The sequence below is a fragment of the Quercus lobata genome, chromosome 6 (genome assembly GCF_001633185.2).
Source record: "Quercus lobata isolate SW786 chromosome 6, ValleyOak3.0 Primary Assembly, whole genome shotgun sequence".
Taxonomy (NCBI): domain Eukaryota; kingdom Viridiplantae; phylum Streptophyta; class Magnoliopsida; order Fagales; family Fagaceae; genus Quercus; species Quercus lobata.
This window is the reverse complement of record NC_044909.1, coordinates 10,782,497-10,809,039: the sequence shown is the minus strand read 5'-3', so window position 1 is coordinate 10,809,039 and position 26,543 is coordinate 10,782,497. Positions and strand designations below refer to the sequence as shown.

The window sequence follows — 26,543 nt, the reverse complement described above, 5'->3', positions numbered from 1 at the left end:
TTCCATACCAAGTAGAATTCAATCACAGGCCTTTGGGCTTGAGTTCATTCATGGCATACAAGGTTCAAACAATTATAATGGGCTTAAGTGTTGGACTTGGGCTCATCATGGTTCAAACAACAGCCAAATACATGCGTAATGCAATGCAATTTACATGGATCGAACTAAAGGTAGGTTCTATGGGTTATTACAACATGAGTAGAAGGTAGGTTAAAGGTCCCCACAAGTTAGGACGTCATACCTCCCAACTTGTGACGCCAGGAGTGCTGCGTTGGTCCGAACGGTACAGTTTGTCCTTATGAACCACCATGGCATAACCATGATGATCCTTGTCGCGGTGGGTGGTAGGTTCACCGCTAGGTATGTGAGTCTCAGGAAGACCACAATCCACGGCTAATACTACTGGGCTTCCAAGCTAGCACACAAATAAAATAAATTTCATTCAAACAAATGATGCATGATATGCAATATAATGACATATTAGACATATTATATACAAAAAGTAATAAACAAACAATGACATGGTTGGCCACCATAACCTAATTGAAACTTAGCCCTCAATGTTCGCAGTGGAGTTGCCACTGTGAAAGACCGTGCCCCCAGCTCATTTTTATAGGATGTTGGGCTAAACCGACATGAATGGGTGAAGTCGTGTTATTGCCTTTCAAAATGGAGGTTCGACTAGTTATATTTTTCCCTTTAGATTAAGGGTTTTACAATGGAGTCACCACTTATTTAATTATTAGAAAAATAAGAAAACCATAATTGAAAAATTCCTCATTTTATTAATTTGAAATTGAATTTACATTGATCATAGGAAAATTACATGGCTTTGGTCCTAGATACAATCTAAGATAAAGTACATGACTTTGTTTCCTAGTTACAATCTAAAAATCGAAAATTACATGGATAAGCATTTGATCTACTAACCCTTGATCTAAGCTCGGAGGCTATGTTACAAGGTTGGAAGGTGTTAGGTACCCACCTTACCCGGTGAAATCGGTCTTCTAAATTATGGTGGCCAACATTCATATCACATCATCCAATATGTTATCAATCAATTTGCATGTTAAATTTAATGTGTGTGCATGTGATAAATACTAATTCAATTTATTAAGCATTGTATTTGTGGATGGTGATAAATTCTAGTGAATGTGTGTGAATGGTGATAACCTAGATTCAAGGATTTAAAAGAATTATTAAACAAACATGTTTTTCATATTTTTTATGTGGATTTAAGATTAAATCTAGTGATATGCATGAACATGTGATGAACAATCAAGAACATGTGAAGAACACATAAGAACAATTAAGAACATTCAAACATATTCAAGGGAATTATCATACTTTAATCTTAAATTCTCATCATGGCAACATAAACAAACAGTTAGGGAAGGAGATTATACCTTCATGCAAGATTCATATGGTGGAGGAGGAGATTCTTGGTAGAGGTCCTAAGAGTGGAGGAAAACAAGAGTTAGGAGAGGGAGAGTAAGTCTCAGGAAGACCAAGATATGACAAGATTACTCAACTTTACTAGAACTCAAAAGAAGAGAAGAGATGGAGTTTTTTGTGTTTTGGAATAAAGGAGAGGGGGGTTTATATAGTAGTGGTGGAGGAATTATGAATGGAAGGCTATTTAATGAGGGTTGATAAAGAATTATGAACCTAGACCTCATTTTAGCATTTGAGGAAATTTGGTGCATTAAATGTGGAGATTGATTAAAGTGAAGAGTAAGTAAAGTTCGGTTTTTCCATAACTGTTGTAACAACATGTAGAACCAATTTCGAAAAATCATATCTGTCTCAATTCTGATCGGAATTGTCTCATTCTTGTACTCAAATTGAAGCCCCGGATGTCTAGTTTCTGGGAAAATTAATCTCATTCACAGATTCAAAATATTCTGATAGATATCAATAAAATGGTGAGCAGAGGTCATTTGTTAGAAAGTGGTTTCAGCACAATTAATATTAATAGGTCCTAAATTAGCTCCCAATTAACATTAAATGGCTTCAATCACTCCCATTTCAGACTTAATTGGTTCCAAATTTACTCTAATTAAAAGATAATTGCACAAATTACTCATTGAATAATTAATGTTTAGCTATCTAGTTAATTAGGTGTGTGCAACCCTACCATAAAATGTAGTCCTAACCAATCAAATTATGACACATCATCGATCTCAAATTGATTATACTTATAACCAATTAAAATCAATTGTTCATAATCACATATAGTCAAACTCAATTTGTGATAGTGCATCTCAGCCATTAAAACTTGATTTGATGATAACTTTCAATTGATGGTCTGATTAGGACTCATGACCAGTCAATTTGATCGTTACAACATCAAGATCATTATGGTGAAATAAGATTAAGAATCTAATGATCAAATTTAAGATGCATATTTCCAAGGTGAAATTACCCTTTTACCTTACATATGAGGTTAAATACGGGTTGCAAAATAAGGTGTCAACAATTAGATGTTTTAAAATAAAGGAATGAAAATGGATGGAATGTAAGTAATCTTGTTTGGGAGTAACATATTATGACAATATTACTATTAGACCCCTATTTTAAAATAAAATGTTGAATATATAGGAGTATTTTGGGAGTTTTAGTAAAAAATTCATTAAATTTAATTTCATTCCTTTCCATTCCTTCCAATTTGGAAGGGAATGAAAAGTTTAGGTTTTAAGGGAATAGAGAGAAATGAGTGTTCCCTCCTACTCATTCCATTTCCTCCCACTTAAACTTCCAAATAAGGAAATGAACTTTCCATTCCCTCCATTGAAACTCCCAACCAAGAGAATGGAAGAATATTATAAAATTATTCTTTTTGTTCCTTTTCATTTCATTCCATTCTCTCCTCTCAAACGAGGATTAAGGGAATAGAGGGGAATAAGTGTTTAATTTTACTAATTCCATTCCCTTCCACTTAAATTCCTAAACAAAGAAATAAACTTTCCATTCTCTCCATTAAAATTCCCAAACAAGGGAAGTGAAGAATATTCTATTTTTTTTTTCATTTATTTCCAATCTATTTCATTCCATTCCATCACTTCCTCTCAAACAAGGGCTTAGAGCATAGTAGACAATGTGACTTATGCATGACAGAGAGAGGCTAGCACATAAATCATTTTTCATGAATTCTTAGATTTGCAAGTGGCCTCAATCCACTTAACAAAATCTATGCTATGGGCCCATTAAAAACCCACAATCTTATCCTCCACACCATCAAGGTTGGCTCGATATAGTTGGGAGGTCTAAGGCTATAATTTCAAATGAAGCCTTTGTATTTAAATATTGATTAAATAGATGTATTTAAAACTAACGAAAACAAGGTTAATTTGATGAATTACAAATAGATGTATCTATATACTCACAAGTTTGAATATGAATTGCTACCTCTATATATGTTGCATAGACACATGCTAAGTCCTACATTGAGTGTTTATTAGGTTGAATTGTACTTTATAAATTATAATCATTTTAGAGTAGACCAACCTTTTTTTATATACTTTAAAAAAAAAAAAAGTTAAAGGGTGTTTACTTAAGTAGTCAAGTAGTCATTTTAATAAACTGTGTAATAATGTGCAATTAATTTTGTAGAGTTTTAAACAAGATCTCTAGGAGAGAGAAAAAAAAAGTATATTATTTATGGATCATATTAATAGGTGCCTTTAGGGCAATTGTTAACAAACCATTTTAGGAAAGTTTTGAAAGCTCGAAATATGTTAAAAACACAAGAGCTCGTTTAGACCCCTAATTCAAATTACGGCTTGGTTGATTTTATACTAACTTAATACTAAGTGCGGAATAGTGTAAACACAAGCAAACATGCAAGAGAGCTACTCTAATTCATATTTAAAGCAACACAGCAGTAAAATAAAATGTAAAAGAGTAAGGAAGAGAGATGCAAACACAGATAATATCGAGATGTGTTATCGAAGAGGAAACCGAAGAATCTCGGCGAAAAACCTCTTCGCTGCCCTCTAAGCGGTAATCAATCCACTAGACAATCAGTTGGGATACATGAGTAAGCAAGAGATCCTCCAAGCCTAATCTACCCTCTGTACCTAAGCCCTCCAAGCTCCTACTCCAACAAGGCTTCTCGGAACCGTGTCTTGTCTAGCTCTCCGGATCCCGCAACAAGCTCCATGTTGCATCTGCCATCCTTGCCTTCTTCCAATGCTTCCTAGTAACTCCAAAAACACTCACTACACTCTGAAAATGTGTGGATTGTGTTTGGGTACAAATCTCCTCTCAAGGTATGATAATGGGAGAGGGATGGAGAAGAGGCTACAATGATTTCTCACTAAGGATGAGTAGCTTTCTCTCAAGAGGATGGGTGTGTGTGTTATAGAAAACCTATCTAGGGTTTTTCTCTCTGAATAGCCTCTTTTACATTTGTGGGTAATTAGGGTATATATAGTATGGGTGAAGGGTAATGAATTCACACATAAAAATCCTCCAGACAGAATGTTTCGCGACTGTCTCGCGGGAAGGCTTTACCCGCGAGACACTTGCGAAAACGACAGCCTTGCACGACTCTTCAGCTTCCAGTCATATGCTCCTCACATGCTCTTTCGCGGCTTAGCTTCTCGCGAAATCTACTGATTCTTCATTTAAGCTTAAGTTTTCACCAACTTAATACTAAACCCAATACAATAAAATTCCACAAAATACAAGGAACAAAATTAGAGCAATTACAACACTTTTTGTCATGGAATAAAGCCAACATAAAACATAGTTGTAAATCACAACTTTACAAGTTTGGATCCCACCTTTATGGAAAATTAAAAAAAAAAAAACTGTCAAAACATTAATTACTTATTTTATTTTCCTATAAAAAATTTCTAAAATAGTCCATTAACAAATGCCCTCTGGCCATCCATTAACATTTCCCCTTATTTATGTACGATTGTTTGATGGTGCAACCCAAAAAAATACTGTCGGAATTTGAATTACAGCTAGTGAGGAGTCCAAATCTTCTGTTTCATTTTGCCTGCTCCACCAAAAAAAGTTTGCCACATGTCCTCTTCATTAATTAAATTCTAATTTTATACTTTTATTATTTGTTTGCCTAAAATAAATAACAATAAATAAATTAAAATAAACAAACCACTGGCCAAGACAACCCCACAATCGGTCCACCATAACCACCTTCGCCAACGGTAGGAGCAACATATTGCCGACGTTGTCAACTCCGACCAACCACCATCACTACCTTGTCAGCGGCATTAGCAAGAGTATCAAAAGTTATAGAGAAATAAAACCTTAAACTAAAGGAAAGCCTTTTCTCTCTCATATTGTTGTATGTCTCTCATGGATTTTCAAAATTTTCTTGCACTTTCTCTCTATTTCCTTTTCCCTTTCCATCTTCCTGATCCATCTCATTCTCCTATTCAATTGCCTGGATAACTTGGAGAGAAGAAAATGCATATCTCTCTCTCTCTCTGTTTGTGAAAATGCCATTGAGAATGGTTTGAATTTGATACGGCTTTTCATAGGCAAGGATCGGTACCTGGAATTTAAGAAGGGTGGTTTCTTTGAAGCTTTTTATCCCACTCATCCAAGGTCTATCTTTGTGTTTATTTTGATAAACTTCATGTTGTGGTGGTATGGTTGTGGACTAGTGGTAGTGGTTGGCCGACGCTGATGACGTTGCCGATCTGTGGTGGTAGCGGTGTGGCTAATGGTGATGGTTGCCAACACAGATGTCGCCGACGAAGGTACAGTTGTGGGGGTGTCTTGGCTTAGGTGGTTTGTTTATTTTAATTTATTTACTATTATTTATTTTAGGTAACAAATAAGAAAGGTATCAAATTAGAATTTAATTAATTAAGAAAATATGTGGCAAATTTTTATTGATGGAATACAGAGTAGAGCAGGCAAAATAAAACAGAAAATTTGGACTTGCTAGTGAGGTAGTCCATGAACACATTCTCCCATTTTTGGGCCCAATTGAGTATTTGTTCCAACTAGACCCCAAAGACCCATTACACATATGGGCCGCTTATAGAATTTTAGTCCCAATTGAACAGCGAGCCGATCAGCTTGACCGTTTTAACTTTTATGATTTCACTTTCGACGAATTTTCCAAATTTGACCTTACGTGTCAATGTTTTACACGTTCCCCAAAATTTTATATTCCACAGCACGTCTTTCCCACCTCTTTTTTATTTTCCCCCGTTTTCTCTCACTTTCCCGGAAAATTAAAATTAAGAAAGAAAATTTCCAAGCGCAAGCTAATTTTTATTTTTTTGGTTTTACAAGTAATTCCCAAATTCGTTGAGTTTTCAATCATGGACATCTCTCTCATCGCCGACACAGTTAATGTAGCCACATCGCAAGGCCTAGGGTTCGCCAAATCCCTTCTTCGCAGCCACAGCCTCACCTCCGCCACCAACCACCAATTATCGATCTCCGCCGTGCTTTTCGCGGTAAACGCTCTCGCTCCCCCCGCAGTCAAATCCAATTACACTAAAACCGCTCGCCGGGCTGTCCTCCGAAAGAGGCGACGCACGAGACGGAGATCGTTCGCCGGCGATGGCGACGATTCCTCCGAGGACGGAGAATACGAAGGTTTTTTCGGCGGCGACGGTGGCGGCGGCGGCGATGGCAGGGGTTGGAATTTCGGTGGATTCGGAGGGCATAATTGGAACGAAGAATCTTCATCATCATCATCATCGGATCCAGCTCTCAATTTCGTTTACGAGGTGATCTGCTGGATCGCGCTCTCAAATTGCGTGCACTTCGCGTTCAAGAAGCTCGTTCGGATCGTCGCCGGTGGGATCGGAGACGCCGAGAGAGAAAAGGTTCCGATGAGACTGACTTCGATTTGCTCTTGAATACGGTATCTTTTCTACTTCTCAATGAATTAGAGGAGATTTATGCGTTTAATTCTGTCAATCCTTGTATATGTATAAAATGTAATCGCATTGTCTATGTAAGTTAAAGTTGGTTAATAATTCATTGTATAGATTCACTGAATCTCCTATGTTATAAATGGTATGATTTATGTGATGGGTTATTGTGCATTTTTTTTTTTTTAAGCTTCTTAAGCAAAATAGATGGAACTAATTGAAGCTATGTTAATTGGGATAATGATGATAGTAGTTTGTGATAATGTACTTGGTTGGATAGTTTTTTCAAGTACCTAAACTGGTTTTTAGAGCTTTGGTAAATGGGAGAGGGAGTTATAGAGAGTTGAAGCAATGATTGGGGATGCTTCCTCCTTTGAGGTGACCTTATTCACCAGTACGCTTGAATCCCTCCTGCCCTCAATTTGCCCAAGTTTCCAAACAGAGCTTCATCAAAGTTTACCTTATAGCTTCCTTCCGTTGGGGTTGTCCAGCGCTGGGTCTTCATTAGTAGAACCCGAAGCCAACCACCCTTTCCTGTACTCATCCCAGTATTCTTATGCTTCCGCCACAATAGCCTGGATGGCTTTTCTGTAATCTGATCCAAACCAGTGCCCTTCATTAGAAACTCCCTGCTGTCGCCTTGAAATTCCAGCCAATCATGAGTTGAGCCCAAGGACCTGTATCCATACTCATTGCATATTGGGACATCTATATAGTACATGTAAGGAGGTTTCTTCCTCCTCTTGGCCAGGGGATTTTCAACCTTTATTGCCGGTGAAAGTAAGAGGTTGGGTCTTAGTGCGATGGCAAGTGCCTTTCACCAAAAGCAACAGGTCGCAGGTTTGAGTTCGTGAATCAGCCTCTCGAAAACAAGCGTACCATGTCCTCTCCCAAACCTCGCAAAATGTGGGAGTTTTGTGCACTAGGTATAACTTTTATGATTGGTCAAAGTAGTTTGCTTGAATATGTTAATATTGCCCCCCTCCCTCTCACTCTCTCTCACACACAAAGGATTTACCAAAAAGATGATTTTTTCTTTTTTCAAACATCTAGCATCGACCAGAACCCAAAAATAAGAAAATGAAAACCTGCTCCAACTGCATACATTGTTCAAATTCACAAATCAGATATTTAAATCATTGTACTATCCACCATGAGACTCCATATGACAATGACCAATATCAAGAAACTAGTCAAAACCATTTTGTCAAAACATTCAATTATGAAAAAGAACATCTCGTTGACATCAGATAGCAATGATCATTATCATAAACCAGCTGACACCATTCTATCAAAACTCAATATTAACATATTCTTCTTCTATTTTTTTTTCTTTTGGGGGGGGGGGGGGGGGGGTGGGGGGATATGGTCTGTTATCTCAACTTTTCTTAAAGTTGTTCTGTATGAGAATTTAAGCCAAATAATGCGTTGATGCATTTGTTATTGTTGGATGAGATTTGTATGGTTAATATGATAAGTTTCATTTCTGAATCCCCAACATGAATGCTTCAAGGAAGCATAATTTTTCTATTGTTCCAGAGAGCCAAGGCAAAAAAAAAAAAAATTCAAAGACAGAAGAAAATTTGAGTTCAGCCACAAAAATTCTAACTCTTTGTGCAAGATGAAGAGTTGCGAATCAATCATTCCAGTGTATTACTTGTCATTCCTATTCAATGAGGATGTTGTAAGGAAATGAGGCATTCTCGATTATTACAAAAATTGAAGGCGGGCCTGGGTGTGGTTGGGGCCTGGGGGGTGGGGGGCCTGGGAGGGGAATGGATTTCGAAATTTGATACTGGATTCCCATCATATCTCTTAAAATCGAATGCCGATTTTACTGTACATTTTTCTATGTCCAAAATATAAAAACACCATCACAGAACTAAGCATTTCAAAGGCAGATTTTTTTCCACGAGTTATAGCATAATTGTGTATAATAAGAGAGATGCATAACAGACCACTCTGCCTCTTGACTGCTTTGAAGAAACTTACACTGATTAAACATAAAAGTTATGCCTTAAAACTAATATACCAAGTCCCAATCCTTTTCACAATTTAACACAATTAACTCAACAATATAACTCTCCTATGAAGTTATATATACATAGGCAACTATCTCCATAAAAATGAACACCAGAGTTAACATATAACTGCAAGCATGATCATGAAATTCACCTCTGGTACTTAACATCATTTAGAAATCTTGCAGCTAAATTCTACAATACAATCCCATCAGACGCTACAAAAAATGCCAGCACATGTCTAATGAAGTGTTTCTCAGAGTCAGACAGAGTTTCCCACTGCTTCATATCATGTGATAGATCATCCTTCTCAGCTGTACAAGTCGAATGAAAAGTTATTAGAATATGCATTGAAAAAGGACTGTACATAGCCTGATCCGGTAAATAATAATGGCTGAACTCATGGCCTCACACGCATGTCTTAAATTCTAATGTCATTGTCTCTCTTATGCTTAGTACTGCAGGCATAGCTTAAGTATCCTACAATTTGTTTAAATCTCTAAAAAGCAAAGTCCCAATGGCATAACTATTCCATGTCTGAGACATGGAGAAGTTTTAGTCTTCACTATACATGCATATTGTGCACCTAGGGCCGGCCCTAGACATTTTAGGATTTTAGGCGAGAACTAAAAATGGGGCATTTTTTACACTTATATATTAATTAAATTAATGTTTATTTAATATTTTTATATTTTAATATATTTCATTTAAAATATATTTTTCTTGCCTTTGAGATGCAAATTGACTAATTATTTTCAATTTTCTTCCGGTTGAACATCATTATGGTGAACTTGTTCATTTGAGACATTTTCATAATTATTTTCATTTTCTTCTAAATTATTTTGAAGTTCATTATCAAGATTTGTTGTATTGCAAAATTGAACATCATTTTTATCTTGCAATTGTATCATTTCATTATCTTCTGACTCTTTTTGGTGAATTTCTTGCTCATTTGTGATATTTTCATCTAAATTTTGTGTTATATTTTGTTTATTATTAATAACAAATTTATCCATTGATCCTTTTTGAGACTCAATTAATTTTTCTTCTTTTTTTCTTTTTTTAAGTTTTTTATATTCAGATACATATTTTCTAGTAGACATTTCTAATCAACCAATATATATAAAGACTAAAATAAAAAATAACTTTCAAGTGTAGAGCAAATGAAAAATAGAACTTGATATATATATAAAATATTGTTATAGTTTCATCGAACAATAACAAGTTTTTAGCAATCTTAACCTACATAAATAAAAACTTATTCAATATATTACCACTAACTAAAATATATATATATTAAAACACAAGATTAAAATTAAAAAAAAAAAAATTAAGTACGAGCAAAACAAAAATTTAAGCACAGCCATAACACAAGGCTTATTAATAAGACCCACCCACAAAAAAACACAAAACAAATAGTATCTAATCTAATATAGTAATATCTATAATCCAAAAAAAAAAAAAAAAAAACACGGTCTTTAAAAAAATATATAAAAACTTGAAGGCCCAAACCAAACAAACGTGAAATGTCCAGGCAGGAATCTAATATAGTAATATCTACAACCCCAAAAAAAAAACACAGTCTTAAAAAAAAAAAAAAAAAAAAAAAACTTGAAGGCCCAAACCAAATAGACGTGAATTCCAGGCAGGAGGAGGTAAGCCCAATCTTTTTATCTTAACAAATAAAATGAAGAGACCAATTCCCAAATAAATTATACTCTCTCCGTTTTACTTTATTTGTCATGTTTGAAAAGTCAAATTTTTTAATGGAACATCATTTATTGTCTTGTCTATCTTTTAAAAATGTATAAGTTTCCAAAACTACACTAAATAAATTTATCAAAAATTGAATTAGTAAATTAATAGAGGTATAATAAGAACATTAGTAAATTAATGATTTTTATTTTTAGAAATAGGACAATATTTTGGGACATCCCAAAATAGAATAAAGAACAAACAAAATGGGACGGAGGGAGTACCTAATACGCTCATATGCAGAAAACTCAAAGCGACAAAACCTAGAGTAGCTGTAGAGGCGCAGAGCACTGAGCACTGAGCGAGGCGGAGAAAGCTGTGGAGAGAATCAGAGAAATTTTGGGCGCCAGCAACAGTGGAGCTGTGGACAGAATCAGAGAAAGAATGAGATGAGAGAGGCCAGAGGCGGAGAGCAGAGAGAAAGAAGCAGAGGGAATGGTGAAACTAAAAATTTTAGGGATTTGAGTTGTTTTATTTGTTCTGATTTGTGATTGTTTTGTGGTTAATCTCTTAGACCGGATTTGTAGTTTATCTTGTTGATTTTTGGTTTGTCTAGAGGATAATAATGTTATTTTTGAGCAATGATTTTGTTTAGAACCAATGTTTAACTGGATTTATCAAAAATTTTGTTTTTTGGTTAAAAGAATGTGCTGATATTTCTAATTCATCTGAAACTTTTTTTTTTTTTTTTTTTTGCCTCTACTATCCCTTCTTTTCTAAAATTTTGGGGCCTCCCTTCCTCTTGGGGCCTTAGGCAATTGCCTAATTCACCTATGGGTAGGGCCGGCCCTATGTGCACCAAACTTGCAGCCCATAATAGCTTACTTGTTTACGTACTTTGGTATGCTGTAAGCTTTCTCACTAGCGATATTGTTTTATAATGCTTGCATAAAGAATCCAGATTCTTGATGCAATTCTTTCAATAGGAATTCACTCAACTTAATAATTACAGTGCCATTAGAACATGGCGTCTCCATATCAATAATGTTTGTAATAATAGCTTAATTTTGTATATTTATATCATTATTAGAAAATTTTATTATACTAATTAAAAAAAAAGTATTATTATACTTATTTTGTGTTAATTCATGCATTTTATATTTGGTTTTGGAATGATTTTGAATAATTAATCTTGTGCTTAAAATTTATATTAGGGAAATTACAATAAACTTACATGTGATTAGACCTATTCAGTGGCAGCTCTAGAAATTTTCTTGAGGGGGGTCATTAAGAAATTTAAATTAAAAAATTTTTAATAAAAAGATAACTTGAATATATTGTGTTATTAAAAAAAAAAACACATACATGAAATTTTACGATTACTTTCTACAAGTTTTTATATTTTGAAATCATCACATAATAGTTTATTATCAATTGTCATTATCTATTGTCAATGTAGATGTTTTTTTTTTTTTTTGAGAGAGAGTTTCAACTTATCATTAGACCAAGACACTAATCAGTTTTTGGTGTAGGCAAGGATTGAATCCCAGATCTTTTATAAATCCATCAGAGATTTTATCAGTTAAGTTAACTGGAACCCACTTGTCAATGTAGATGTAACCATTTTATTTTGATAAGTTTGTATAACATTTTTATTTTTGTGTAGTTGTCATTATTTATTAGTTATTTCATAAATTATTGACCTTATATTAATTATTGACCCATATAACCACACTCATCTATACATATTAATGCATTTAACAATCACTAACTTTACTATTTTTTTTTCTTGAATCACTAGTTTTATAACAAAAAGTTATTATAACATGATAACAACATCCTATAAAAAAAACATGATAACATTATACACATGTAACAAATCCTCTTTATTTCTTGGTTATTAAATTATATAAAGTTATAGTATATTTATGTTATACATGTACACCTTTCACACACATCACAGTTCACAAAATTAGTATCAAACACACACACACACACACACACACACGCACGTGCGCACACTCTCACATATATATAATATAAATTTATAATAAAGAGAGACATTCAGAATTCATAAACACTCACATTTTACTCTTAGAGTCAGAAATATATAGATAGTCAGATAGAGAATAGAGATGAGATTAAATTCATGAGAGAAAGGGAGAGAGATTTTTGTTGTTAATTAGTTTTGGGATGAACTAATCTATGTTGTTTGATTTTTGTGCTAAATTGATTTGTGATCAGGGTGTGCAAGATTTAACCCAAGTTGTGCAAAAATATTTTTAAGGGTAATTAAATTAATAAAAAAATTATTATATATATATATATATATATTTTTTTTTTTTCAAGTAAGGGGGTTCATTTGAACCCCTTCACTTACAAGTGCAGCCGTCCCTAGACCTATTTTAATAGTACCTACCCATAGCTTGGATTTTACCATTTTACCTACTTGAGTTAGCCTCCGTTAGAGTTTAGTAACCCACCTTAACTTCTCACCTTTAAAAAGGAGGATAAACTTGCTGGTAAATTTTAACTATTGAGTTTTAATCTACTATCTCTTTTGTTGATAAAAAACTACAAAAATTGTAAGAGAGATTAGCTTAGAGTTTCAAATGCATATCTATGAAGCCGTTTGGATTCGGCGTTTAATGCGTTGTGTTTTCAGTTTTGCGTTTTCCTTTCCTCTTTTTTTGTGACTATTCCACAGTGAACAGTGCATCCGTGCACTGTTCACAGACCCACAAATTTTACTTTTCAGCAACTTTTTCATTAAAAATGGGTCCCACGGTACTATTCACACATTTAAAAATTATTTTGCTACAGTATTTTCAGTTTCAGTTTTCAGTTTCAGCAAAAATAAGCTCAATCCAAATGGACCCTATATGACTATATCTTTATTCTATGCTTTCAATTGAGAACAATATAATCTATTTTAGTAGCTGCAATCTGATATGTTGGGTTTTGTGGAGTCTAGTTGTATTTGATTCGGATTATGACCCGACTCGAAATAATATTGTTATAGTTTTTAATGGGAGATTTTTTAAGGCTTAGTTCATGAGAAAATTTTTTGGCCTGTTTTTGTAACCCATTGTGAATCCTGTGCGCAGGATATAAAAACAGTTATTTTGGAGATTAGGGTTTCGATGTCGTTTTTGAGAGAGAAAAATTGTACTACCGCACTCTGTATTTTTCCCTGAGAATAGTGAAATCCCTGCAATTCTGTGGATGTAGGAAAATTGTTGAACCACGTAAATACTATATTGTGTGTGATTATTATTATTATTTTTTCTTTGGCGTATATATATTTTTCCCTATTTGGCATCTCACAGGTTTGGAAATTTCGTTAATATTCCCATCATGATATACTCTTTATCATAACCCAACAAGCATCCATGGTTGAGATTTGGAATGCTAAAGCTGAGTATGTACACTCTCCCCAACTTTCTAGATTTGATTCTTTTATTGAGATTTGATAAACCATAGAAATGACAAAATCTCGATTATACAAATACATATCTTACCCATTAAGGATGAAGGATTTGATCATATTTCTATTAGAAACATTAAAAGATATCAGTCAGTTAAGCTATAAAACTTTTGTCATAAGTGCTTTAAACTTAAAGCTGAACATATTAGATGGCATTTAGGTCCCGACTTTTGGCCCACAAGATGAAGCTAATTATGTCCAATTAAAACTTGTTTATGATTGTAATTGAAAATGAGCTGAGTGAGTCAGCTGACAATAACCTGATTATATATATGAGCTGATATAAAGCATTTTAGCTTGTAGCGAAAATGTTTAATAACAAAAATTTCTCGAATGACACACAGAGATTGGATATTGCGATATAAAGATGTTTTGTAAAGTGTCGTATTGCAAGGCCCCACTTAGATATGAGTGACAGACATTCTGGTTATGGTTCATGAATCCAACATATCTTTCCCTTGTGAGTGCACATAATTCAATTGTCTCGTCTCATTCTCTCACCAACTAACACACATAAATTGACTTGCAGTCTTCGCATTTCAAATATATGCTACAGAGTACTGGTTCTTTCCCATCGTGAGTACCATCTGATAGAGGACCTGCCGACCTGCATACATTGACATCAGGTGCAACACTCTAATAGCGAGAGTATTGCATCTAATGCCATTTTTATAAATGATTGAGATTGATAGTTGCAAAAAGTAACTTTCAATCTTAACCGTTGATTTAAAAAAATTAAAAGAAAAATTAAAAGTAAATGGTAGAACTTAAAAAGGTGAAAAGTGTAAAAAAAATTTATGTAGAATTTAGGTGAATTGCACGCCGTGCAATCCTGAGTATTGCACTGGATCCTAGTTCATATTGGTAAAATAGTAAAATCTCTTCTTCGAGTAATAATGCACATGTGAGGTGACCTTTTTTTTTTTTTTTTTTAATAAATATTTTTATATTTTTCTGATTAATACTTTATATAGCAAAAAGGACTACAAGAGGCTTGACTGTACGGATAGACTCTGCCCCCTACTAGCAATCAAGGAGCTGCCCTTTGCATTCTTGTAACCAATTTTTTCCTTTTTTTTGGGTAACAAAGGATTTCATAGATTATTAAGCATAAGAAATATGGTTAGGGGGCAAAGTCTCTTATAATACAATCATAGTCTGCACAATAAAATAACATACAAGATTCTCAAAAAAAAAAAAAAAAAAAAATTACAAATGTTTACATGGATACTACAAGACATAACAAAATCTTGGCTTAGTTTTGGTCATTTTTTTGTCATGGCATCCGCACATTGATTTGCCTTATGAAAACAGTGCTTCACCCTCACATGTGATATGCGGTACTTGGTTGATAAGGTCCTACATTCCATGATAAGAGTTGTATGATGAAAATTATTGTTGCGTGGTTTAGCAACCCAATCAAATACATCCTTAGCATCAATCTCAATTTCAAGCTTTCATCTGCCAATAAATTTATATTGTTACACATAGAAAGGCCATCTCATAAAACCCAAAGTTCCACTTCGACACTATTAGCCATCTCTATGGCCTCAAATCTCTCAACCACCACTCACTATCCCCGGATTGCCCAATAAAGAGCCATCTGTATTGAATTTGTGCCACCCGTCGTCAAGTTTGTTCCATCTAATTAACTCTTACTAGTTGCTTGCTCTTGGACACGTAATTGCAAGCAACACAGTATAGATATTCTATTGTAAGGTTCTTCAATTATTACTACGAAATAAACTCTTTCCATTTTAAAGCAAATAGGGATGATTCTTTTTTAGTGGGGTGCTAGTTTGCGGTTGCAATTATGACTGTGATAGGCTTTGTAGTTGTGCGCTTTTAGGGTTCGTTTGTTTGGAGAGATTTTAGGGAGGATAGAAAATTAAGGGGAGAAAAGTAGAGAGAATATTTTTAGTGAATATTTGATTGGGAGAAGGAGGAAAAAAAGATAGTAGGGCCTGTGTATTTTCTCTTGACTCACCAAAATATTATCTTTCTAGAATAAGGAGAAAGCTAACGGGGAAGCTCATGAAAATGAGCTGCCAAAAATGGCCCTCATGTTACATTTCAACTTTTTTTTTTTTTTTTTTTTCCTTTGATTTTTTTCTATCTTTGTTACTAAGTATCACGTATTGGCTTCTTTTTATTTTTATTTTTATTATTACTTTGATTTTGTCTTTCTCTGTTCCTGAGCATCTGGACGTGTTTTTTTTTTTTTGGGTGCTCATATATTTCTTTTCTCATCAATTTTGGTTGGTTTTTGTTTCTTTGTTTTTATTTTTTAGAAAATAGTTTTGGGTTAATTTCTCGTGCTTTTTGTAAATATAATTTTAATGAAGTGTCTATCTATACACAAATTTTAAAAGTCTAATGTGTTCCTTTTTGTTTTAAATGATGCTAAATTTATACAAAATTTATTTTCAATCCTCTAATGTTTTTTCTCAAACAAACAAATTTTTTTTTTTCCATCCCTCCACTTTTTCACATTTTCAACCAAACACAAATAAGAAAAATTAAAATATTTTCTATCTTCCTACTTTTTTCATTCTCTCCATATTTATTATTCTCCCATTTTCCCATCTTTCTAACCAAATGAATCTAATGTCCACTGTCCACGGTCCACCCTCAGTACTTCGGAAAAAAGAAAAAGAAAAAAAAGAGAGTGCAAGCTAAAAGAAGTCTTTTTATAAGATCCACATATTAACAAAGGTTTATCTTGAAATTCGAATGGTACGTTGTCTACAAATATTTCCATCCAAGCAAATCTAGAGATATAAGAATTTCATTTTTTTTTTTCCACTTGAAAACCAAACAGTCTAAATATGTAAAATGTGACTTATAACCTATTTTTAAATATTTATTTTTTATTCTAAGTAGATCGAAGACGTGTCTTAAGACTCTTAACTCCCACCTATATTCTCAACCATCTAGGTTAAAAGTTCGCCATTGAATTGAGATTATTTTACGTACTTGAGATTCTCGAAGAGTATTCAAACGAAGTTTCATTTGAATTTTAAGCATTCACGTACCCAATATATGTTTTCAAACTCTCCTGCGCTGTCATGTACGGGTTCCTGTTTCCGTTTCCAGATTGGTTAAGGTGACGCAGAATTTCAACGTGTTGAGGTAAGTAGTGACGTAAGCATAAATTGAACTATCACATGTCAAAACCTAATTACTGACTGCTGTTCTATATATTTCAACGGGTTGAAACTTGAAAATGGGGAACAATGAACATTCTAGCATTTCTTCTTCCTTGGATACTAATAGTCTCATTAGATAGGTCTCTGTCAGTCCGAAGTGGTGGAAAAGCGTGTAGAGACGTCTGTGAAGTGTGAAGCAATGGTGACTTTGTTAATAGTTTGGTGAGACATATTAAGATGCAGTGATTATTCTCATGTCTTTGTAATCATGTTTGAACTTGGACTTACAGTACTAAAGGTAAAACTGAGAATTTGTAAATACATTGTAACTCATGATACATACCTGGCCTACCTAATCTTTTTTCACAGGAGCAGCCTCAAAGGAAATGTTACTACTTAGAGTTTATTTTTATTGGCTTATTATTATTATTATTTTTTTTTAAGTTTGATAAAAATTATTTGATTATTTTTAAAAAGTCAAATAAACTTATTGAAATAGGCCTAGCACATGGATGGTCCCTTTGGCCACTTTGAAACTCTAGTCTCCACCGCAATCTAATGAGTAATGAGTGAGTACTACAAGTGGGGGGGGGGGGGGGGGGCGCATCGAACCCATCAACTCGACGAAACCTACTCAACCCAACCCAATTCGATGTTTTGGGTTGATTTTTGTGGGTTAGGTTGGATTGTAATTTTATTTTGAGCCTTGAGTCAATTCTGTTTTGGGTTGATAGTTTTTTCAACCCATTTGACCCATCAATCATCATGTATATAAGTTTATTTTATTATCATTATTTTAATTATTTTAATTTAATTGATTTTGGTATTTTGAGAATTTGTTTTGATGAATTTGAAAATTTGGAATATAATTTAAGTATATTATATGAATTGTAATAAATTATTGAAAAAATTGTTTAAAAACTTGATGAAAATCCAATTTTTTACAAGGCATAAAACATGTATATACAATCTGTTGACCCAATCTAGTCCAGCTTGACTCATGTGAGTTGGGTTGATTTTTATAAATATGATGTATTGGGTTGAATTGAAAATTTCTCAACCTGACAAAATCAGGTTGAGTTCAAAAAATCTTTCAACTTAACCCATACATACCTCTAATTACAATTACAACCTTTGTTGAAGGAGAATGTACATAAGCATAGATAGCTAGGAAATGGTACTGCGAAGCATATGCCTCTTTTCGAAGCATGCGTACGTTATTTCGATGGGATATAATCTCAACGATTCTCCATGGATGAGTTTTCACACTAATCATCTTGAGTTACATTCCATAAAAAAGTCTGGTATATAATATTTTATCCCGAGGCAACCTAGTGCGATCTGGCCAATTACAGTACGATCCTAATATATATATATATATATATATAGTGGAATCTTTTAGTAATTCTCTTCTCTCAAGAGCAGTAGTTGATCAAGAAATGTTTTTTAAACTCATTCAAGAAGTCGGTAATTAAACCCTAGGTATATTAACAAATTTAAAAATTCGTGATCACGAATATCTATATATGATTGATAGTTTGATACTCACACATGATTAGAAAATCCAAAATTTTAAAATAACATCATTTAATGTATATATTTTCATTTAAAAAAAAAAATAGGAGTTTAAAACTACCCTTTAACTTCAATTCTAATCAAAGAAGAGTCAAAGAAGGTACTGACTATTTAAATAAAGTAAAAAGTAAGTTAAAAATTTTGATTATTGACTTTTTTTTAATATATTAAAAAAGCCTTCATTTTAGAACATAATCATAAGTCATATTACAAATGCATTATTTTCACAACAATTAAGGGACTGTTTGATAGTGTATTTTGAACAATAGTTTTTAGTGTTTAATTAATATTACATGTATTTTTACACACTTTTTTATCCATATATATTTACAAAAAATATAAACAATGTTACTAGAACAACATTATCAAACGGGCCCTAAGTTATTAATTCTTCGTAGGTTTAAAAATTTTTAAATAAAATATTAGATTAAGACCCCTCATAACTAAAAATAAGAGTATTATAAAAATATTGTGTTCTTTCTTTAATTGTAATAATGACCATATGATAACGAAGTTTTCATTAGACAATATATATTTCAAAAAAATTGAACAAAGATATTAGACACATGCATGCACTTCTTATATTTCCTTCACCTATGATGGGCTACTAGAGTTTAGAGTTGGTAGAAAAGTAACCACATACCATACCATGGTCTAATCAAAGAAGAGCATGTGTCCACCACGGTATTCCCACACCTTCCCTTTTGTGAAGATCAGATGTTGACATATTCTTAACTATGGTCATTAGACATAATCAGGTTAGAAAGCTTAATTAAAGGCTCACCGCTCGCTAGTGTCATGAGAGCGATAGAAAAGCTCAGTTCTCTAACATGCATGGGCCATGGCCATCCTACCAAAGATTGCAAAAAAGTCCCGTCCCACATGGCTTTTTTTTACTAGCCGTTCCGTGTCGATTTTTCTTAATAATCATGAAGAGGTGACCGGATAAGGGCGGGTTATAAATTTGCTTACCCTATCCCGTCTTGTTCCGTCCTTGATAAGTATGTATACATCTCTTATTTAATATATAGCTACGAATATAAAATTTATATTTTTATTTATAATCTTTTATACATATTTTACTACCTTAAATAATTAAGTTGTCTTTTTTTTTTTTTCTTTTTTCTTTTTTTAAATTAGTACTTTCACAGTTACTCATTTTTCTATTTTTATTTCTATCCCATCAATGTTAAGGTTATTTCATTATAGGTGACAAAATGTTTGAATTCCGTCTTGCCACCTGACTTAGGGCACAAAAAATAGACGAGACAAATATAGAGCTCCCATGATCTAACTTCATACTGTCTTATCAAAACTTGTCACCGCCTCTCCATCCCACTTCTAATCTAATATAACCAAACAAAAAAAAAATGATAATAATATTGTACTTATATGGTAAAAATAACAGTAATACAAAACAAATAATAGAGGGAATAATTAGTAACCAATATTAAATTAGATCAGGTATATTCTAATGAAGACTTTTTTTTTTTTTTTTTTTTGTTGAGAGTGAGAGATAACTAAAATATGTTATAGTGCGAACATTTTCTCTCGTGACCCTCAAGCATGCATTTGTACAGTGTCATATTCCGATGAAGATTAGATATTGCACCGACATAAGAAAGCATAATATCCCAAAGGTTTTGAAACAAATGGACGCAGACAATAACAAGGACAAGGACGACGAATAAGGATACATGCAAACACACGCTATTTTATTTATGGTATAGAGTATACGACACCGAAAAGCATTAAAAGATAACACAAAAAACAGAAACATAAACATAGGACTAGGAGAACAGTAAGCGTTAAAAGAGATAACCCTAAACACAGATTAAGGTTACAGACTTTTGATCCTCAAGTATTATAATTGAAATCAAAATTATATATAACATGGTTCTTCTGGGTTTCCCTAGCTAATACAAAAGCTGACGTTGTTGTTGGTGATGCGTAACCAGGTCATCAAGCATCCAAAGGTCCACCGATTCCATTAACTCGCTTCCGCTTCCACTCACCAAACTCGGCTCAGGCTCCAAACCCAGGAACGATTCCAAGCTCGAGATTTGATCTTTCAGCTCAAACCCATGATCAAACTGAGCCACCTCGTTCTTGCAACAAATCTCGTTCTGAATCAGTGGCTGCAATAGCACCGGTGGTGGCTCAGTGGTTTCAAAACTCGACTCAGTTGACTCGGGAGAGATGCAGCGCTTCTTAGCTGCCGGCGGCGGCGGCTCAGGAGTGGAAGGTGGAGGTGGTTGGTGGTGGTGATGGGCAAAGTTGAGCTTGGCTTTGTCACCGCGGATTCGCATGGCGGCTTGGTCATAAGCTAGAGCAGCTTCTTCGGCTGTGTTGAAGGTACCGAGCCAGACTCGGACACCTTTTTGTGGGTCTCTGATCTCAGCCGCCCATTTGCCCCATGGCCTTTGTCTGATCCCTCTATACACGTTCTTCCGAGTTCTTTCTTTCTTTTCCTCTTTCTTTGCAACTTGCTTGGCTTTCTCATCAGTATCACTACGCTTCTCACTCCTCACTTCAACACCCAAAAAAAAAAAAAATCATTATATTGGATTATGATAATAAAAAAGAACCGCTAGTTATTAAGAAATTTATTTTGTCAAACTGATAGTACAAGAATTATAAAAGAAAAATACCACTACAATTAAATTACAAAGCAAACCAGAAACGCAAAAAAAAGAAGAAGCATTACTTTGGATAATAATAATAAAAAAGATCCACTAGTTATTATGGTTAAAAGAAATTTATTTTGTCAAACTGAGAGTACAACAATCACAAAAGAAAAAATACCACTAACAATAAAATTAGAAAGCAAACAAGCAACGAAAGCTAAACCAACAAGCATATAAAATTGACTAAATTTTGGCCTTTCTTAGACAGGAAAGTGGAAACCAACTGTAATCAAAATACATGATTTGAAAATAATATATGATGCTAAGAATAGGTGGAGCCATAGCTAACAAACATATCATTGTGTAATTTTTGTTTTTAATGCTATTAAGAATACAACTAAAGATATAATGCTAGAAGAGGTAAAATAGCTTTTGGTTCTAAGTGTCCAATCAGATGTAAATTTTTGTAAAAAAATAAAATAAAAAATTGTGGAAGTATAGTTGTAAGTTGTAACTACTCCCAAAAACAAACTAGTCTAAAATTTTTAGTGTGGGTTTGCTAACAATCCAACTATGACCTTTAGAAAATATATAAATTTATATTTCATATAGTCTAATGATGGTTAAATTAAAAATTACAGTACAATAAACACCAAAAAATTGTATTTTTAGTTTTGTACCACACAAATCATGTCAAGAAAAAAAAAAGTGAAATTGATATAAGACCCAGATGTTAAAGTGAAGTGAAAACCAGGAAATTTAAAGTTATAGATGACAACCAGATGCAAAAACGTGACCTTTATAGCTAAAAACCCAAAAAGAAAAAAAGAAAAGAAAGTAAATTCACCTTTTTCGAGTTTCTTGGGCTTTTGAGGGGCCTTGAGGTGGGGAAACGGGTTTGGAAAATCATCTAAAGCGCCATTGGAGTTGAAGCCAAAGAGATCAGAGGCAGTGTCAAGCTCGAACCAGAGGTCCTCAGTGGTTGGCCTCCAACCGCTAGGCTTTATATCAACGAAATCGGAAATGATAGCACCCCCACACATGTTTGTGAGACTTTTTAGTAACTTAGATGAGAGAGAGATAGACAGGGAAAGAAATAAAGCAGAGAGGGGACAGTGTTTTATATAGAGGTGTGTGCATATGATAATGTGTTTTATTGGAGAGAAAAGTGAGAGAGAGGGAGAGAGAGAGACCTATAAGGCTTTGTATTGGGGTGTAGATTTATTTATAGACTGACGGTTACAACAACTTGGCCCAGAAAGAGACAAACCATCCATAACCCTTTTTTTTTTCTTCTGTGTTCTTATTTTCTGGGCTTCTGTTGTTGTGGCCCATTAATCGACGGTGGAGATGCCAGTATGCTACCACACAATCAGCACCGTTGAGCGGATGAAAGCTTGTGGACTAGAATATTTTGAGTTCTTGGTATGCTGTCATTTTTAACACCTTAAAAATATTTACATAAATTCGTCTAGAAAAAAACTTACGGATGAATAAAATTTTAGAAAGTCAACAATTTGAATTGTCCTAAGGATAAAGTTTAATTACAAAATTAGTTGTACTCTAAGATTACAACTTTATCCACTATATTTTTATTGAAGGTGAATTTTGACAAATCCACCATTAGATTACATCTTCTTCTTATATTCTTCATACTTGCAAAATTTCTTGAAAATTAAAAATCAATAGCTATGTCATCAATAAATTGTTTAAATTGCAATTTTTGATAGTTTAAAATTATGCATAAAATATGAGCTTATAGATCATATAGTAAATAATATCAAATTGACACAAAATTTGATATGTATATTAAGAGCGTAAAGAACATGCAATTTAACGGTTAGATTTCCCCTCAAAAAAAAAAAAAAAATTTAACGGTTAGATTTCCAAAATATATAGTAATGTTTATTTTATTGAGAAAGGTTGTAGTCTTAGACTACAACTAATTTTGAAACTAAAATTTATCCTTGTTTTAAAACTTTAAAAAGATTCTAATCTACATGAGTGTTATAATTATTCATTTTCAATTATTCACTCTAAACCATGAAATCATTTGCAAATTCTACCTTTAACACTATGATTTTGTTTGATTTCAGTCAACACTTTATTTGGTACTACTAATTAACAAATGTTCACATGAATTCGTGTTAGTCACACTGATAAGTCTTTTATCATCGAACATTATATGCTAAAAGATTTATAGCTCAATAACATTAATTTTTCTCCTTAATTTATAATAAGAATTATGGTTCAAATTCTAATCCCCTATTTGTAACCGTTGAATTGGAGAGAGAGAGAGAGATTGTGCTGCTTAGTAAGAATAAGTTATTACTTAGAAGAAAAAAAAGAGACTTTAAATTTTAAAATTCACTACCTAATCAAATAAACTAAATTTTCTTTTATTGCAAAAGTTGAAAATTAAGTCATGCTAAACACATGTCAAGTAATTAAAAGTTTTATAATTCAATTGCTACTTTTTAGGGTATTTTTAATAAAAATATTTAAATTTTTTTATAACTATCAAATTATCAAAAATAAAGTTATGCTATACACAGTTACACACTTAGCGTCCGTTTAAGAACATCTTATTTAGTTGAAACTGAAATTTTTTTTATTGAAAATAGTGTAGATAAAGTTAAAAGGTAGTTGAAATAGTATAGTGGAGCCCTTAAATAGTACCAAAAAGTGTAATGGAACCCATGAATAGTAGCTGATGAGTCCAAAAAAAAAACATTAAGGTCGTCCATTAATATGGACGACCTCGAATCATTAACAAATCAAAAGATGTAACCGCTCAAGCACATTCAACACAATAATGGCGACCATTACTCAGCGGTCTTAAACGCCCATCAATATGATAACTGTTACACATGGGCAATAATCACCTCCAATTATGTACAACAGCTATCCAAATCACTTATAAAAGGGTAAGTCCGTCTCACTTGTGAAGGTACGTCAAAAAATACAACAAAACACTATCTAAATACGAGAAATATAGGGTGATACTAACTTAAGCATCGGAGGCTCCCCTATCGGGCACAACCCGACGGTCTTTTCGATCTATCTCTCTTTATCTTGCAGGTCCTACAAGATCATCTAAACCTTCGGATTGGGTGAGTGACTCAACTGACGATTTTGGCTTCATCAGTAGCAAAAATAAACTAAATAGTAAAAAAAAACTGATTTTTTAAGCAATAACAATGCCAAACACACAATTAATCAGTTATTTCATCAATTACAAAGCTTTTAAGTTAAAAAGACACGATATATTTTTAAAGAAAAATGCTAATGTTACCAAGTGATATAACTTTTGTCATAACTCGCCCATATGATGAATTGCATCACAAAGAAGTAGCAAGTAATTAAAAAAAACTGAATTTATATAAATTCGTAATTATACAACTCACATCTAATGAACAAGTTTGCGACAAAAGTTAGTGTCATTTGTCGTGTTCCTATCATTTTTCGTTGCTTGATGTATCAAAATTAAGTCTATAGCAGTAAAAAAGGGGTCTTTATTGCTTCTAAAAATAAAATGGTGACGAGTGCAATTGACAGTAACCGTACAATTCAATTCTGGATGATTTTGGACGTGGGTGAGCAAAAGAGGCAAGTAGGGTCCAGTAACACGTGTGTCTCTCTTTGGACAAGTTGGTTGACTACGTGGCAGCGTGTAGTTGGGAAAGCTAAACGACACTACTTAATAATAAAACCGTGCTGTGAAGTGTAACGCACGTCGTAGTGTGGTAGCTCCAAAATTTAACGGCCAGATGGACCGGATTCCCGCTTTGGCTACCTCCCCTCACCTGCAAAAGTGGAAACTTCAAAATGTCTTAAAGCTCCAATTGCTCTTTCACCATCACGAGAATATCCATGCTCTTATGATTTCCATGTTTTTGTGTTTTTTATTCTACACTTTTTCACTATAACGTATTATAAAAATCAGTGCTTTTTTTTTTTTTTTTTGGTTGAGAAAAATCAGTGCTTTCAAAAACTGTTTCCCTCATAATTTATATATAATTTTTTTTGGGAGTAAATGTGGTGAGGTTCATAAACAAAATCTGGTTTGGTAAAGTGTTTTCAAAAAAACCAAACTTAAAAATAGTTATTCAAATTTATTGTGAAAATATCAAAATGAAAACACCTTTTAGGTGTTTTTCAGATTTTGGATTTTGTGTTTGTTGGGTTATTGTTTGGACCTTGTTGACAATTTAAATGGAATTAAGCCAAATTTGTTATTTAGCCAATTATGAATATGAATATGAATTTGATTTTTGGTTAATTATACTACAACAACAAATCACTTTATAGTAAAGCGTGAAAAACAAAGAATACAATAATTTGTTTTTTTATGTGAAAAACCAATGGTAATCACCAAAAAAAAAAAAAAAAAAAAACATTGAGAGTTTAGCCACCAGTAACCCTAAGGCAAAAATCCACTAAGTAGAATAAATCTTTACAACTAAAATTAATTACAATTTCTAGTTGCTATCTCCAATAGTGACTTACTCACATGATTACACACAACTCAAATCAAGTTAGGCTTTTCTACCTTGGAAATTTCAGTTCATGAATTCAAGGACCACCCTGAAGATTTTATAGCAATCTTGACTCTCTGAGTATCGCGGCTTCAACTTGATGACAAATCAACAGCTATATCGATCTTTAGATCTACTTTTGGAGACTCTAGCAATTAGGGTTCAAATTCCAACTTGTGGATCGACTTATTGGGTTGATTGGGAATTAGGTTTCACAATTCTTGATCTATTGACAAGCTATTGAGACAATCTCAATCAATCGACTAGGTGTCAACATATGTGTCTAGAATACAATAACTTCCTGTATCTTGAACTTGAATTGAACTTTAAAGACACAAAAGACTTACACTTTTTTTCACAGCTTGCCAAGCTAAACAACTATAAATCTAACAGTGTTTTTACAAAAACTTGAAATAAAAAACATTTTCTAATACTCTTCACAAAAAAATTCATGTTGATAGATCGATAAATTGTGAAATAGCAAGTTATAAAATAGGTTGTGAAAATAGTTATATTTCTAACACACACACATATATGGTAGGGTTTAACTTATAACATTTGTTTCATGATAAATTTTTTTAC

The 26,543-nt window shown here is 33.3% G+C and overlaps 2 protein-coding genes across 2 annotated transcripts; one reads left to right on the top strand and one right to left on the bottom strand.

The window, feature by feature from the left end:
• The first annotated feature begins 6,178 nt into the window (after nt 1-6,178).
• Nucleotides 6,179-7,045, top strand: LOC115995329. The gene has a single exon (XM_031119844.1). The coding sequence runs from the start codon at nt 6,309-6,311 to the stop codon at nt 6,852-6,854; it is 546 nt and encodes a 181-aa protein (XP_030975704.1). The 5' UTR covers nt 6,179-6,308; the 3' UTR covers nt 6,855-7,045.
• A 13,443-nt stretch (nt 7,046-20,488) lies between these two features.
• On the bottom strand, nt 20,489-22,628 carry LOC115951024 (ethylene-responsive transcription factor RAP2-3). Its single transcript, XM_031068341.1, has 2 exons — nt 22,271-22,628; nt 20,489-21,326 (listed from the first exon to the last, which is right to left on the bottom strand). Exons 1-2 carry the CDS (start codon nt 22,464-22,466, stop codon nt 20,713-20,715), a joined length of 810 nt encoding a protein of 269 aa, XP_030924201.1. The 5' UTR covers nt 22,467-22,628; the 3' UTR covers nt 20,489-20,712.
• Between the last annotated feature and the right edge of the window lie 3,915 nt (nt 22,629-26,543).

What these genes read in the sequence shown, in the direction of transcription:
- LOC115995329 (XM_031119844.1), top strand. Translation starts at nt 6,309, where the DNA reads ATGGACATCTCTCTCATCGCCGACACAGTTAATGTAGCCACATCGCAA.
- LOC115951024 (XM_031068341.1), bottom strand. Translation starts at nt 22,466, where the DNA reads ATGTGTGGGGGTGCTATCATTTCCGATTTCGTTGATATAAAGCCTAGC. An exon ending in GCCCAAGAAACTCGAAAAAG is followed by an intron (nt 21,327 to 22,270) that starts GTGAATTTACTT and finishes TGGGTGTTGAAG; the next exon opens with TGAGGAGTGAGAAGCGTAGT.